At 42.0% G+C, this 15,522-nt stretch overlaps 1 protein-coding gene across 6 annotated transcripts in view; it reads right to left on the bottom strand.

Annotated features, from left to right (window-relative positions):
• SNAPC4 (small nuclear RNA activating complex polypeptide 4) overlaps positions 1 to 15,522 on the bottom strand; it is a 43,465-nt gene that overhangs the window by 18,267 nt on the left and 9,676 nt on the right. For 5 of the 6 annotated variants that reach the window (XM_056540970.1, XM_056540969.1, XM_056540973.1 and 2 more), the window contains 11 exons: positions 13,573 to 13,698; positions 12,825 to 12,903; positions 8,057 to 8,138; positions 7,621 to 7,725; positions 7,004 to 7,076; positions 6,163 to 6,327; positions 4,614 to 4,761; positions 3,130 to 3,236; positions 1,849 to 1,943; positions 1,474 to 1,568; positions 932 to 1,020 (listed from right to left, as the gene is read on the bottom strand). In XM_056540970.1, coding sequence (XP_056396945.1) covers positions 932 to 1,020; positions 1,474 to 1,568; positions 1,849 to 1,943; positions 3,130 to 3,236; positions 4,614 to 4,761; positions 6,163 to 6,327; positions 7,004 to 7,076; positions 7,621 to 7,725; positions 8,057 to 8,138; positions 12,825 to 12,903; positions 13,573 to 13,698 — 1,164 coding nt within the window. Of the gene's footprint in view, positions 1 to 931; positions 1,021 to 1,473; positions 1,569 to 1,848; positions 1,944 to 3,129; positions 3,237 to 4,613; positions 4,762 to 6,162; positions 6,328 to 7,003; positions 7,077 to 7,620; positions 7,726 to 8,056; positions 8,139 to 8,218; positions 8,516 to 12,824; positions 12,904 to 13,572; positions 13,699 to 15,522 lie in introns of those variants that run through there. The other variant, XM_056540975.1, reaches the window with a different exon arrangement.

Raw genomic sequence — 15,522 nt, 5'->3', positions numbered from 1 at the left:
GGGGGAAGCAAATACAAAAAACAAAAAAGCAATGTTGGGATTTTTTAAAGGTTATTTTTAATGCATACACTGTGCAGTATGGAATAATAATGTAGTTTTGGTTGTTACAGATGTGGTAATACACTATCCAATAACCATTGAGTTAGAAAGATGACAGGAATTAAAGGTTATACAAAGCAATTTAATATTAACCCAATATTATAACTTATCACGTATGCATAGAATAGGTGATAAGCATCTTATCTGTGAAGAGTAGTCTACTGGGCAGCGTACAGGACAGACATTGGTGACATCAATGCCATCAATATCCAATCTGATCGATGTGAATCCTGCCAATTGATAGAACAAAGTGTTACAGACGCTAGAAACGCTTGGCTTTTTCTGGAGGCCCCATGGTCAGCCCATTATAGTCAACAGCCGTTCATGTGATCTACAGTAAAGCCAAGCATAGCCGGCAGAATGCCATCAATGCCTGTCCCGATACGAGCGCTTTAAAAAAGGAAAAATAAAATGAATTGCTTTTATTAGTGTGTCCTTGCATGCCTAATGTAACATAAAGGCAACTGTGTAGTACATAGAAGAGAGGGGGGGGGGCTACAGAAAATATTAAAATGGTCCTCTTATTATGGTGTCTAGTTTTGCTCCCAGAAGAAAGGTCTGGTGTTTATTTCCATTTGCTTTTCCTGACCCATTGGTTAATACCCCCTCTATTAATTTGCTGATAATCTGGTTCCCTGAAGAGAGGAGTTCTGCACAGTTTCTTACTAATAGAAAAAAATGGAATGGGGACAACTAAGATTAAAAAGGAATAGGGCTAACCAAGACATGGGCCCCTCTCCCAAGGGCCACATAGCAGTCGCATGGTCTGCCACTATGGTATGTCCGACCATGTAAAGAAGTTTAGAAACATTAAATTTTATAAAAGCCCTACCTTGAAAAAACCTGACATACCCTTCCACTTGCTCAGGCATTGGGAGCCTGTCCGGTGTGTTAGCTCTCTGCCTACTTCAGCCCAATGACCTGTAAGGTAACAGAAAGAAAGATAGAAAACAAATTAAAGTGACTGTGTCATCAAGTTTTCATATAAAAAGGTTCTTCTGATTTTGTATTTTACCATCTATATTTTAAAATAATCCTGAAATCTTTCCATTTTCACCACTGAGCCTCATAATGGACTCACACTTCTTGTGCTATAGAAATCTCGTCTCAGTAGTCTTCTCCTTCTCATCACAGAATTACAGTGTAAAGTATCCCCTATGTACGGATAACACAGGATAACACCATTCACAGTAGGTAATGGTCACAGCCTGGCTCCTCCCCCTCCCAGCACAATGCCCTTAGCAGATGTCACAGAGCTCCCTCCTCGGCCAGTGAGTGGCAATGTGACATATTGGGCCAGGGTCAGATAACCCCTTTAAGTTCTAAACAGATGCAAATACAAATGCACGATGTTGACTAGGGTCAGTGACTCACCTACGCCATACTTCTTGGTCAACTCAACTAATTTATCCTGTTCATCCTGGCTCCATTTGCCTTTTTTAATATCCTTGTGAAGGCCTTTACAATACCTGATAGAATAATTATTTAAAAATATTAGAATATAGTATAATAATGCATAAAGCATTCTTTGTTTTGACAAATGCTGGATTTCTAAAAGTGACAAGCATGAATTTTATACATTTTTACCAAGTTAATGGTGGTGTGGGTCTTGTTTATAATGTAAGCCACAATGTCAATTTTCTCAGCAACAGCAAGCGCAAGCAATTTTATAATTTCCACCAACATTGTTCATACTTTGTACATTTCGGATGCTTGTCTACAAAACAAATGTAATAAAGATTTACTAACCTTTCACGACACTGGGTATCTGTCCTTCTAGGAACTTCCAGTCTAATTTTGTACCAATCCTTCTCTCCATATTTCTCAACAGCTTTTAATAAGAGCTACAGAAATTGTAGACATAAAAATAAATAAAAAATAAACATATAACCATCACATTACCAGGACATAAGGACAAGACTTATTTTACATCAATGATTTGCTCACCAAAAATATTGTGGATTTTAAAATGATTCAATACTACTTACAATCTAAGGGTTACAGGGGCCCAACTCAGGAGCAACATAAAACATATATACCGTATTTTTCGCCCTATAGGACGCACCGGCGTATAAGACGCACCCAATTTATAGGTGCAAAATCTAAAAAAAAATAAAGATTTTGAACCCAATAGTGGTCTTCAACCTGCGGACCTCCAGATGTTGCAAAACTACAAATCCCAGCATGCCCGGACAGCCAACGGCTGTCCAGGCATGCTGGGAGTTGTAGTTTTGCAACATCTGGAGGTCCGCAGATTGAAGACCACTGCATAGGAGTTAATACTCACGTGTCCCAGCCGCTCCGGACCCGTCACCGCTGCCCTGGATGTCGCTCCATCGCTGTCGCTGTGTCCCCGTCGCTCCGTAACGTTTCTGCTGCCGGCCGGGTATCCTCGCTCTCCGTCGCCTCCGTCACGTCGTTACGCACGCCGACGCACGTACGCGACGACGAGGAAGGAGAGCGCCGGCCATACAGGGGATCCCTGAACAGAGAAGACACCGAGGAGGCAGGTAAGGTCCCTCCCAGTGTCCTGTAAGCACTAACCCGGCTATTCAGTTGGGCTGTTCGGGACCGCCGCGGTGAGATCACGGCGGTCCCGACCAGCCCGATCGAACAGCCGGGTTAGTGTCACTTTCCCTTCAGACGCAGCGGTCAGCTTTGATCGCCGCATCTGAAGGGTTAATACAGGGCATCACCGCGATCGGTGATGTCCTGCATTAGCCGCGGGTCCCTTCCGTTGATGGCCGCAGGGACCGCCGCGATAGGGGTGTATTTGCCGTATAAGATGCACCGACTTTTCCCCTCCAGTTTTGGGGAAGAAAAAGTGCGTCTTATACGGCGAAAAATACAGTAAATAATATATAGTTATCGCTCAGTGTGGAGAGGGGAAAAACAACAATGACAGGCAGGTGCAATCACAGAATGGATGAACAATGCCTTGGAAATAGGAAAGTTGTGGATTTTAATTCCTTAGTGTACCTTCTAGCAAATGCCTATCAGTATTTTCTGATTTCCAGGTTCTTCCCTTACCTCATCTTCTTCTTTACTCCAGGTTCCCTTCTTCAGAGAAGGATCCAAAGTTTTTGACCATCGATGAAGGAGCTGCATGGAGTCTCTTCCTTCCATGAAATAGGAAACTAAAAAGATACATCATCAAGTCACAATTGAAGCCTTTGGCTATGTATCTATAATTCTAGGAAATAAGTCCACAATGTATTTTCACCTCATATATAATTGGCAATAGTATTCATTAGAAATAGAAATAGTGTCTTCCAACATCATCTGTCGGGGAAGCGTCAGAAGGATCCCATACAAGTCAGCAGGGCTGGTTGACATTTTACCAAAATAAAATGCCCAGTACTTGCTAGAGCAAAAGATTATCCTCCAGAGCTGCCTTCACTACTTTATCTGGAGACCGGAAGTTACAGTGCATTTACAGACTATGGAAAGTTGTCTTAGAAGGAGAATAAAAGTACATTAAAGGAGAAGTATCGCACAGAAAAAAAAAAAAAATTACCCCACAATCTCCTGTTCAGGACCCCTGCTCTCCCCAGGAACGTGTCGACCCCCACACGAAAAGGCTGCCGGCATGCCTCCTCAATGAATCTCTATGGGAAAGCCAGAGATACATGGAGGGGGCGTGTCGGATGCCGCTTTGTGTGCTCGACACGCCCCATTCCCAGGGAAAGTCAGGGTCCTGTGCATGAGATTGTGGGGGTCCCAGTGGTTGGATCCACCGTGATCTTAAACTTAACCGCTATCCTTTGGATAGGGATATATTTTTCTGTGTTATACATCTCCTTTAAAGGGGTACTCCACTGGTCAGCGTTCAGAACATTTAGTTCTGTAAGCGGGTCTGCCACGCCCCTCGTGACATCAAGCCCCACCCCCTCAGTGCATGTCTATAGGAGAGGGCATGGTGGCCGCCATGCCCCCTCCCATAGACTTGCATTGAGGGGGTGGGGCGTGATGTCACAAGGGGGCGTGGCAGACTCGCGTACGGAACTAAATGTTCCGAATGCTGGCCAGTGGAGTACCCCTTTAAAGCCTCAAGCCTTTTACGGTTAACCCCTTTCTCCAAGCTTGCCAAACATCTGTAGATTCTCACACCAATGTGCATGTTTGCATTAGAAAACGTTAGTTTAAATGAATCCTGGAATTTCTGCTCATAAGATAGTTGTCAGTCCAATGCTCATCCAACTGAAAGCAGTCTCTCCCGTTCACAATACACATGCCTAGTCACCTCAGCTGAGCATGCATGTGTTCTGAATGGGAAGAACAGAAAGGAATCACTGCTTGACTCCCCAGAAAACCAAAGTATCAGGCGGTAGAAATCCAATATGTCAGGAGACCACCATAGGCCAATCCCAATAGGTTAGATTTCCACTCATTTCATTGGTGATAATAGACAAAATATACCAACGTCATGCTTCCCAGAGGTTGCACAATGAGTGTTGTACTATACTTCTTATTAAAAAAAAAAATGATATGTATCTATGGGAATAGGGACTCACTTTTGCGGTAAGGTATGTGCATCCCCACTCTCATTCGCTGGACAAAATGAATCAGCATCTCATCTTCTTCCTTGGTGAACTCTTTCCTCCTGAAACCTTTTTTGTTGAGCTGGAACTGCTGGAGACATTGGAAGGCTGTTCTGTTTGTCTATAAGGAGTGAAACATAAAGCACCATTAAAAAACTTGCAACGTTGTCCACATAACTGACATCTAAATAGATTATTATTCTTTTACTTTAATTCATGAATTTTTGCCAATAAGGTATTTAACCCCTTAAGGACTCAGCCCATTTGGACCTTAAGGACTAAGACAATTTTATGTTTTCGTTTTTTCCTCCTCCCCTTCAAAAAATCATAACTCTTTTATATTTACATCCACAGACTAGTATGAGGGCTTGTTTTTGTGCGACCAGTTGTCCGTTGTAATGCCATCACTCACTTTACCATAAAATGTATGGTGCAACCAAAAAAAATACTATGTGTGTGGGGAAATTTAAAAGAAATCCGCAATTTTGAAAATTTTGGAAGGTTTTGTTTTCACGCCGTACAATTTATGGTAAAAATTACGTGTTTTTTATTTTCTGGGTCAATACGATTAAAATGATACCCATGATTATACACTTTTCTATTACTGTTGTGCTTTGCAAACTTTTTAACCAAATTAGTACGTTTAAAATCCCCCTATTTTGAAGACCTATAACTTTTTCATTTTTCTGTATAAGTGGTGGTATGAGGGCTTAATTTTTGCTCCGTGATCTGTACTTTTTATTAATACCATATTTGCTAATACAAAACTTTTATTACATTTTTTATTAATTTTTTTTGGAATAAAATGTTATAAAAAAGCAGCTATTTTGGACTTTTTTTTTACGTTGACGAAGTTCACCGTACGGGATCATTTACATTTCATTTTAATAGTTCGGATATTTACGCACGCGGCGATACCAAATATGTATATAAAATAATATATATTTTTTTTATTTATTTATTTATTTATTTATTTATTTTTTTTTACACTTTTTGGGGGTAAAATAGGGAAAATGGGACAATTTACGTTTTTATTGGGGGAGGGGGTTTTTCACACTTTTTTTTACTTTATTTTTTCGCTGCGGGCGATCCGATCATCCTGTTAAGTGACCGCGATGCTGCAGATGCCGTGATCTGTATTGATCACGGCATCTGAGGGGTTAATGGCGGACATCCGCGGGATCGCGGGTGTCCGACATTACCGGCGGGTCCCTGGCTGCGATCCCCAGCCGGGACCTGCCGCGCATGATGCCGGCATCGCTCTGATGCCGGCGGTTATGCTCAGGACGTAAATGTACGTCCTGGTGCGTTAAGTACCACATCACCAGGACGTACATTTACGTCCTGCGTCGTTAAGGGGTTAAAGGGGAACAGAACACAGCAACAAAAGGAAAATCAGCACAATACAAGGACTACTGCCTCTTCACAGGGGCCCTGGAGATCAGACCCAATATTGTCCTGTTATTTATCAATGAACTAGGATCATGGTTTATTTGTGTCATAATAAGTAAGAAACACTCACCCCTAGATCCTCGGCTATTAGTTCCCAATGGACAAAGTTGTGTTCTTCCGCAATTTCTTGTAGTTTTTTTATTTCATCTTCTTTCCAAGGCTCATTGTTGATGTTTGGATGCAGATGATTCATCCAAATCTTACTAATTCTATCCGCACTGTGAACGCCTTCAAACTGAGAGGAGAAATTTTAGAATGACAAATTATTATGAGAAACATTTCCATTCCTACGTTTGTTATGGAACAGTCTATGAACGCTGTAAAGTAAGGCCGCAGGGATATGCAAACCTTCCGGTTATGTAAATAAGGCTTAACCACAGTACAAAATGTCTGTAAGGACCCTTCTAGATGGAGCTGAAGGGAGGCAGGAAATGAAAACCGATATAGGTGATCGCGCCCGTTTGCTGAGCCTTTACATTATGCCGCCATTTACATTCATTATTATCAGCTGCTCAGAAAGACATGTGGCCAATAATGACGACTTTACTGGCTGCACAAAAGATACAAAAGATAAGTATTCGTACATTTTCGGCTAATTGCTGCCCCGTTTGGAAGGTACTGGGAGGGGAGTGTAAGTAAGGAGGTGTGCCAGGCTTTGGCATGTCACCAGCCTAGCCCCGCCTCCATGACACTTGGCTGAGAAATAAAAAAGGTGATTGTATAAGTGCTCCATTACATGCCCTATTACAGAGTTACTCTTCAGACTTATTTCTCTGATATACAGCATCTGATGGAGCATCATGGTACAATAAAGCTTCCTGCACACTAGGCCCCCTGTTTATTAGAGTTAGAGGACTCAGTTGAGTACTAAATAGTTTTCCTCTGACAAAAGGACCTACAACCCAACTTACATTGACATTAGAAATCTTGTCCCAGTCATGATCACTAGTTCTTTGCCCCAACAATGTTTCCTCTGGAAGTTGGCTGAAAATAAAAAAATAAAAAATAAAAAATTAATAATAAAATAATAATAAAAATAAAATAAAAATAAAAAATAATAAAAATAAAATAATAATAAAAATAAATATATATATTATATATAGCAGTGAAATTTATTTTTACATCTAATCACATACAATCTTACATACATCCATGTCTATCCTTTCAAGACACCATGTAAGAAGTCAGCAATAGTTCTAGGCTTGTTTGCGAATAAAAAAGCGCCACTCCTATCTATTGGCCGTGTCTGATATTGCAGCTCAGCCCTATTTACTAGAAAGCTGGACACAGACTTAACGTTGCGGTCAGCCACACATTTCCCTTTGAGCAGGGGACGGGTATCATGACGAGCCAAGCTGAATTCACCATTATAAATCTATATTGCCATGCAAGGCCTTGCTTTCTTGTGGGATGAGCTGTAAATATTTTAGGTGATGTGATTAAAAGTTACCAATGTAAAGAGTTAAAGTGAGATAAATATATTATTGAGTAGTTTTTAAACGAAATGTGGACAAAAATATGGACTTACTTGATATCCTCTATTTCTTGCTCCATCTCTTCGATCTGCTTTGTAAGATTTTTTTTGTCAATATCACTTTTGGTAATGTCCCTCTTCTGCTGCAGATATTCCATCCTGTAAATAAGTCACAGTTATGTAGAAGTATAAAAAAAAACTTTTTATAGCAAAATTCTTGAACTTGATCAATGTGAATTTCACAAAAAGGTAGTAAATCCTGACAAAAGGAAAAATAGCCAACACAACAACCTAATACACAGGTGCCCGCTGCTGTGGCAAATCCTGACAGCCTCGCATGTTCACGATTTAGCGCTGGTCACGTTGACCATCCAGAAAGGAAAAACACGTATACACTCCCTAACTGGCCGTAAGGAGATAGTATTTGTAGACTATGTAGGGAAGACACATTGTTCAGAATGTCACATTGGGGATGGATTTAACAACTTACTTGAGTAATTTGGGTTGAAGCATCCTCTGCAGAGAGTCACTCAAAACTGCATTTTTTAAATCATCATTATCTTTAGTCCTCCCTGTATACCAGAGAGATGGACAAAAATTAGAGAAGGGTTTAATTTCATTAACTTTAATATCATTGTAGCACTCGGTCAACATGCCTGTTCTGACAGAATCCGATGGCGCATTTGGGGAAAGATGGATAAGACATTTCAGATTTCAACATGCCAAATGTTTTTGATTCCAAGGGAGAAAAGCAGCAGCCAAAAAGGTCTGGCAGCAACTGAAGCTGGCCATACATAGCTGTTATCCAAATGATCCGTCCATACACATGAATGATTGGCTTGAGATCGGAACGGAGAAAAGAGGGATAAACTGCTGGCAGATCTCTCCCTCCCCAACATTATCTGTCAGGGGGGAGTCAGGAGGACTCAATACACATTGGGGGAGATTTATCAAAACCTGTGCAGAGGAAGAGTGGTGCAGTTGCCCATAGCAACCAATCAGATTGCTTCTTTCATTTTCCACAGGCCTCTAAAGAGGCCTGTGGAAAATGAAAGAAGCAATCTGATTGGTTGCTATGGGCAACTGCACCACTCTTCCTCTGCACAGGTTTTGATAAATCTCCCCCATTGTCCCTGATTTACTAAGAGTGTTGTGTAGGTTTCTTTGTGGGTTTTAATTCCCTACATTTTTTTCCCCACATGCTCTTATCTGTAGGGTTTTCCCTCAGCTGAAATCTACCACATTTTCAGTGGAAATCTTAGTAAATATGTTAGGTTTTTGTGAAAATGTTGGGAACACGCCCCTTTTCTGTGGCCACTCCCCCTTTTCTTGACTGCCTGCCCCTTTTTGGGGTTCTCTTAGTAAAATGGAGAGTTGGTCGGGTTTTCAATTCTGGCGCAGACAGAATTTCTGGCGCAATGCACCAGAATCTGGCGCACAACCCGACAAAACATGTCGGGTTTGCAATAGTAAATGAGGACCATTGGGTTGTTGGCAGGTCCCACCGAAATCCTGTTGCGTCAGCTGACACAAGTCTAATGTGCATGGGGGCCTTTATTCTCAACTCCTCACTTAAATGTGCATCCTCATTGGGAAGAGACCGAATCAAGCTTGAGTTATTGTTCATGTTCTCGGGTCTGCTTGAATGTGTCTATACTTAAAGGGGTTATCCACCATAAGGTGACTTTAGTACGTACCGGGCAGGCAGTAATGGACATGTTTAGGAAGGATCTGCACTTGTATTGGGGCTAAATGACTATGTTGTGAGATTACCATAACATTGTGGCTATTTGTGAACTGGTATTTCCTGTTTGACTTTTCTTTTTTTGGACTACAAATCCCACAATTCCATCATCCTCCCTCCCACACATCAGCCACCCCACCTATTGAACTATAAATGAGCTGCATCCATTCAAAAGACTTGTGGTTTTCAATCAGGGTGCCTACAGCTGTTGCACATTGATCCCTCTCCCACCAAGCGATCCCTCCACCCATTGAAGCAGACAGGCTCCCTGTCATCAGCTGCCTAGTGAGTCAGGTCTCGGCCGCACTGCAAGCTGGGAAAAATTTAAGACAACAGTCATTTTGTATGCTGTTAAAAATAAATATTGGGGTGAAAATCACAGAAGAATTGTGGGAAAACCGTCACACACAGGTACAGACACTATATTATGAACTACACTAACTTTACAGCCCCTGTAGCATAGTCAAATAAAAGAAAATTCCTGGAATACCCCTTTAAATTTTTTAAGCTGTTTAGGTCAATTAAAAATAACCCGATTAAAAAAAAATAAAAAAAAAGGAGCTTACTTGGCTAAGCATGCATGGCATGTAAGCCGATGTCAGAATACACAGGATTAAACAAGCAAGCAAAGAGTATACAAGAGCTAGTGCAGACTTCAGGCTTTAGACTTTAGGAGGGCTAATTTCTTGTTAGGCAGGGATAAGTGTGGCCCAAACTGACGGACACCTTTTATCCCTGCCTTTTGGGGTACCACAGTGTGAGTTCCTAGGCTGCTAAGCAGAGTTGAAACAATAAAAAAAAAAGCACAGTACAGAAGTCAGGGATCATGACAGAAAGAGGGAATGTGGATAGAGCAGAAAATTATGGGCACCGCTACTATGTTCACTGTGGGTGCAAATATGGTTGCCAAATTATGAATAATACAAAGAAAAAGAAAAAAAAGCTGGCAACTAGAGATGAGCGAACTTACAGTAAATTCGATTTGTCACGAACTTCTCGGCTCGGCAGTTGATGACTTTTCCTGCGTAAATTAGTTCAGCCTTCAGGTGCTCCGGTGGGCTGGAAAAGGTGGATACATTCCTAGGAAAGAGTCTCCTAGGACTGTATCCACCTTTTCCAGCCCACCGGAGCACCGGAAAGCTGAACTAATTTATGCAGGAAAAGTCATTAACTGCCGAGCCGAAAAGTTCGTGACGAATCGAATTTACTGTAAGTTCGCTCATCTCTACTGGCAACCAAGACAATGCACTCCAACGCCTCTGTATATGCAACTAAATGGATTTTATTTTTATTTTTATTTAGAAAAAAAAAAGGGGAGTACAAACACCATTAAAAACACTTAAAAACATGCATACGAATACCTAGAGAAGTGGTCTTCAACCTGCAGACCTCCAGATGTTGCAAAACTACAACTCCCAGCATGCCCGGACAGCCAACGGCTGTCCAGGCATGCTGGGAGTTGTAGTTTTGCAACATCTGGAGGTCCGCAGGTTGAAGACCACTGACCTAGAGCATAGGAATGTGATCCTATCTCTACCCCCTGACTCACACAAATTGATATACTGGGTGAAAAAGATAGTTTTATATATATATATATATATATATATATATATATATATTATGCAATCCCCTATATCAAAGCCAGATCACAAGTATGAAAAAAGGAATTAAAGGATCAACAGGAAACCTTGATATTCATATAAAGTGCCAAGTGCAACTAATCCATTGCCACGCGGCCAATAGTGATAATATACTATATAAACAAATTATAGACATAAAAAAAGGCAGAGACCTTAGTTGTGTGCAAAATACCCACAATAAATAAGTGTAACACACATAAAAATCCCAAACCACCTCCAAAATCAGCACCCTATGTTATACCGAAAAAATGATCCTGAAGAATTTATCAAAGTAGAGCAATGGGACATATAGGACTATTAGATAGTGGGATAAAATAATGACCTGGTTGATACAATATTTACAGTGGCAAGTAGTCATTTGGGTGGGCACTACCAGAGAACAAACTCATGGTATTTGTGGTATGTGGCTTGTATGTGTGCAGCTGTATTCTACCACTGTACCTGAGGAAACAGCCAGGAAGACACAATGAAATCAGAAGGGGAAGGTAAAATCCACAGCATTTCCACAGCTAATCCACAACAAAATCCACATTAAGGGAACTTTATTATGCAAATCCAGAATCATGTACACTTGAACGGGTGAATTAATTGAATTAGATTAAATAGGCACTGTTAGATTCAAAAACATTTATATATTGTCCATCTTGGCAAAACATGAACCTTTCTAATATACTTCATTAGAAAATTTTATTTCCTTTTTATTGAAATCATGGCTTAAAAAATCATGGCTTTGTCCAAGCTGAAGCACAGGCATGTACAAAGTCCAGTTAGTGAGTGTGGGCTAGCACTCCTCTGTCTGATATGATAGGAGAGAGCACAGAGGAGTCTTATCAGAAAGCACAGAGGAGTGCTTATCAGACAGGAGAGAGCACACAGAGGAGTGCTTATCAGACAGGAGAGAGCACACAGAGGAGTGCTATCAGACAGGAGAGAGCACACAGAGGAGTGCTATCAGACAGGAGAGAGCACACAGAGGAGTGCTATCAGACAGGAGAGAGCACACAGAGGAGTGCTATCAGACAGGAGAGAGCACACAGAGGAGTGCTATCAGACAGGAGAGAGCACACAGAGGAGTGCTATCAGACAGGAGAGAGCACACAGAGGAGTGCTATCAGACAGGAGAGAGCACACAGAGGAGTGCTATCAGACAGGAGAGAGCACACAGAGGAGTGCTATCAGACAGGAGAGAGCACACAGAGGAGTGCTATCAGACAGGAGAGAGCACACAGAGGAGTGCTATCAGACAGGAGAGAGCACACAGAGGAGTGCTATCAGACAGGAGAGAGCACACAGAGGAGTGCTATCAGACAGGAGAGAGCACACAGAGGAGTGCTATCAGACAGGAGAGAGCACACAGAGGAGTGCTATCAGACAGGAGAGAGCACACAGAGGAGTGCTATCAGACAGGAGAGAGCACACAGAGGAGTGCTATCAGACAGGAGAGAGCACAGAGGAGTCCTATAAGACAGAAGAAAGCACAGAGGAGTGCTAGCCTACCCTCACTTACTGGACTTTGTCCATGCCTGTGCTTCAGCTTGGACAAAGCCATGATTTTATAAGCCATGATTTTTATAAACAGGAAATTTTCTTATGAAGTATATTAGAAAGGTTAATGTTTTGCCAAGATTTACAATGTATAAAAAGTATTTTAATCTGACTGTGCCTATTTAAGGGCCCAACCCTAGTATTTGACGATACATTCCCTTGGCAGTGGTCTGTATTTGAACATTACATGGCAGCTATTCGTATAAATGGCCAAGCATGTAATGCATAGACAGGTCAGGTCAATGACATTGTAGTCACTAATGAGCAGAAAGGTAAACTAGAATCCCCATCATCCAGGTTTGTAGAAAAAATGAGAGAAAACAACTCACATCTTCTTCTGCATAATTCTTTAAAGGTTTTAACAATATGAGAAGACCTCTCTATCATCTCCGGATTGGCTGGAGGCCCCTGTGAAGAAAGAATATAAAATTATCAATTCTTTCACTAAATTCAGACCTTTATTTCGACAGTGACAGGAAGTCAAAGTTCTTTTAAAAAGAAAACTCCAGGAAACAACTGATACGATGGAGAAGATTTATCAATGCGCATTTTCTTAACTTTGGCGCATATATCACACATCATGTGTTTTAAGGTCCCCGTACACTATACTCCAGTGTCTCCAGCTGTTGTTAAACTCCAACTCCCAGCATACTCAGACAGCCAAAGGCATTCTTAACCCCTTAAAGGGGTACTTCGCCCCTAGACATCCTATTCCCTATCCAAAAGATAAGGGATAAGATGTCTGATCGCGGGGGTCCCGCCGTCATTTAGAACGCTGGGTACAGACAGCAGGGGGTTGTGATGTCACGGCCATGCCCCCTCTTGCCATCACCTCACTTCCCTTCAATGCAAGTCTATGGGAGTGGGCGGTGACTGCCACGCCCCCTCCCATAGACTTGCATTGAGGGGCTATGGCATGACAGCACGAAGAGCGTGGATGTGACGTTACGGCCACCCACCACCCGATACACGTGTAATACATTTTATTTTTTTTAATTACTATTTCATCCAATTGAGGAATCTTTTTACATCTTTTTTAAATTATTCTTTAACTGCTACATTCTGAAAAACACTTACCACTCCGGTGACTTTATCTTTAAAATATGGTTTGACGAAATGGCCAATGGACAGGTTTTTTGGATAGAGTTTTGGGATTCCAGCACGTTCAGTTCTCCGTCCAGCAAGTTCCCAGAGCAATTCTTCCTAAAAATACCAGAATCATGAAAGTCACTTCACCATCTGTAGATCCATACATTGGTAGAATTAAAAGAAGCCCACATCTTGCACACTCACTAATCACTAATAGTCTTACAGTGCTATTTGTTTTGTTCCATTACAGCTGCATACATGTGCTTCATTAGTGTAACTTGGTCATGTGATCACCAGTCTGACTCTTCAAACCTTGCAGTGCTTAAAGGGGTATTCCAGGAAAAAACTTTTTTATATATATCTCAACTGGCTCCAGAAAGTTAAACAGATTTGTAAATTACTGTTACGCCGAGCGCTCCGGGTCCCCGCTCCTCCCCGGAGCGCTCGCAGCATTTTCCTGTTCGCAGCGCCCCGGTCAGACCCGCTGACCGGGAGCGCTGCGATAATGTCCCTAGCCAGGATGCAATCCGCGATGCAGGACGCGCCCGCTCGCGAATCGCATCCCGGCCCACTTACCAGACTCGTTCCCCGTCTGTTCTGTCCCGGCGCTCCCTAGGGCGCGCGCACGCCGGCTCTCTGCGATTTAAAGGGCTGGTGCACCACTGATTGGCACCTGGTTCTAATTAGTGTGTTCACCTGTGCACTTCCCTATTGCCGGATCTTGTTGCCATTGTGCCAGTGAAAGCGTTCCCTTGTATGTCCCAAGCCAGTGTTCCAGACCTCTTGCCGTTGCCCCTGACTACGATCCTTGCTGCCTGCCCTGACCTTCTGCTACGTCCGACCTTGCTCTTGCCTAATACCTTGTACCGCGCCTATCTCAGCAGTCAGAGAGGTTGAGCCGTTGCCGGTGGATACGACCTGGTTGCTACCGCTGCTGCAAGACCATCCCGCTTTGCGGCGGGCTCTGGTGAATACCAGTAGCAACTTAGAACCGGTCCGCCCGGGATGGTCCATGCCAATCCCTCTCTGACACAGAGGATCCACCTCCAGCCTGCCGAATCCTGACAATTACTTCTATTAAAAAATCTTAATCCTTTCAGTACTTATGAGCTTCTGAAGTTAAGGTTGTTCTTTTCTGTCTAAGTCCTCTCTGATGACACGTGTCTCGGGAAACGCCCAGTTTAGAAGCAAATCCCCATAGCAAACCTCTTCTAAACTGGGCGTTTCCCGAGACACGTGTCATCAGAGAGCACTTAGACAGAAAAGAACAACCTTAACTTCAGAAGCTCATAAGTACTGAAAGGATTAAGATTTTTTTTTTTTTTTAAAGTTTATTCCTGGAATACCCCTTTAATGTGTCAGAACAGGATGTCAGTTCTGGGTTCTGACTTCCTGTGAACTACATGATGACATCATCACCTACCAGATCCCTCTTCTATCTCTATGGGACCAGGATATATAGTAGTTATACACCTATCCTGAGTATTCACACATTGCGTTTTTTTGCTGCATTTTTTTGCCAGGATTTTCACAAATTTGTTGCAGAAAAGGTGCAATTTTACCTCAATTGTGCAAGTCATGTTAAAAACACATGCTTTTTACAGGAATTTTGGAACAAGAGAGAGTGGAAACTTAAAAAAAAGTCATATGAATTTCACCTGATGGCAAAATTTCCTTTAACAATGCACTATGAATAAGGAGACAAGTAAAAATTGCATGTAATGTGAATGAGTTCATCTAAGTGACTTCCAGAACTAGCAGTCTTATTAGATCAACAGGTGCAATGATCAAACACCACAACCTCTCTCTGGACAGCCAGAGTATGCAGGAGAAATGTAGGCAGCATTACCAAGTCATTTCACTTGTAGATTTGCAAACAGGAATGGTTGAAAACTCCTGCCTGCCACATCAGCTAAAACAGGTAAGCACAAGGCATAC

Source organism: Hyla sarda, chromosome 9 (genome assembly GCF_029499605.1).
Source record: "Hyla sarda isolate aHylSar1 chromosome 9, aHylSar1.hap1, whole genome shotgun sequence".
NCBI lineage: Eukaryota > Metazoa > Chordata > Amphibia > Anura > Hylidae > Hyla > Hyla sarda.
Note: the sequence above shows the minus strand (reverse complement) of the source record. Positions and strands in the feature narration are given on the sequence as shown.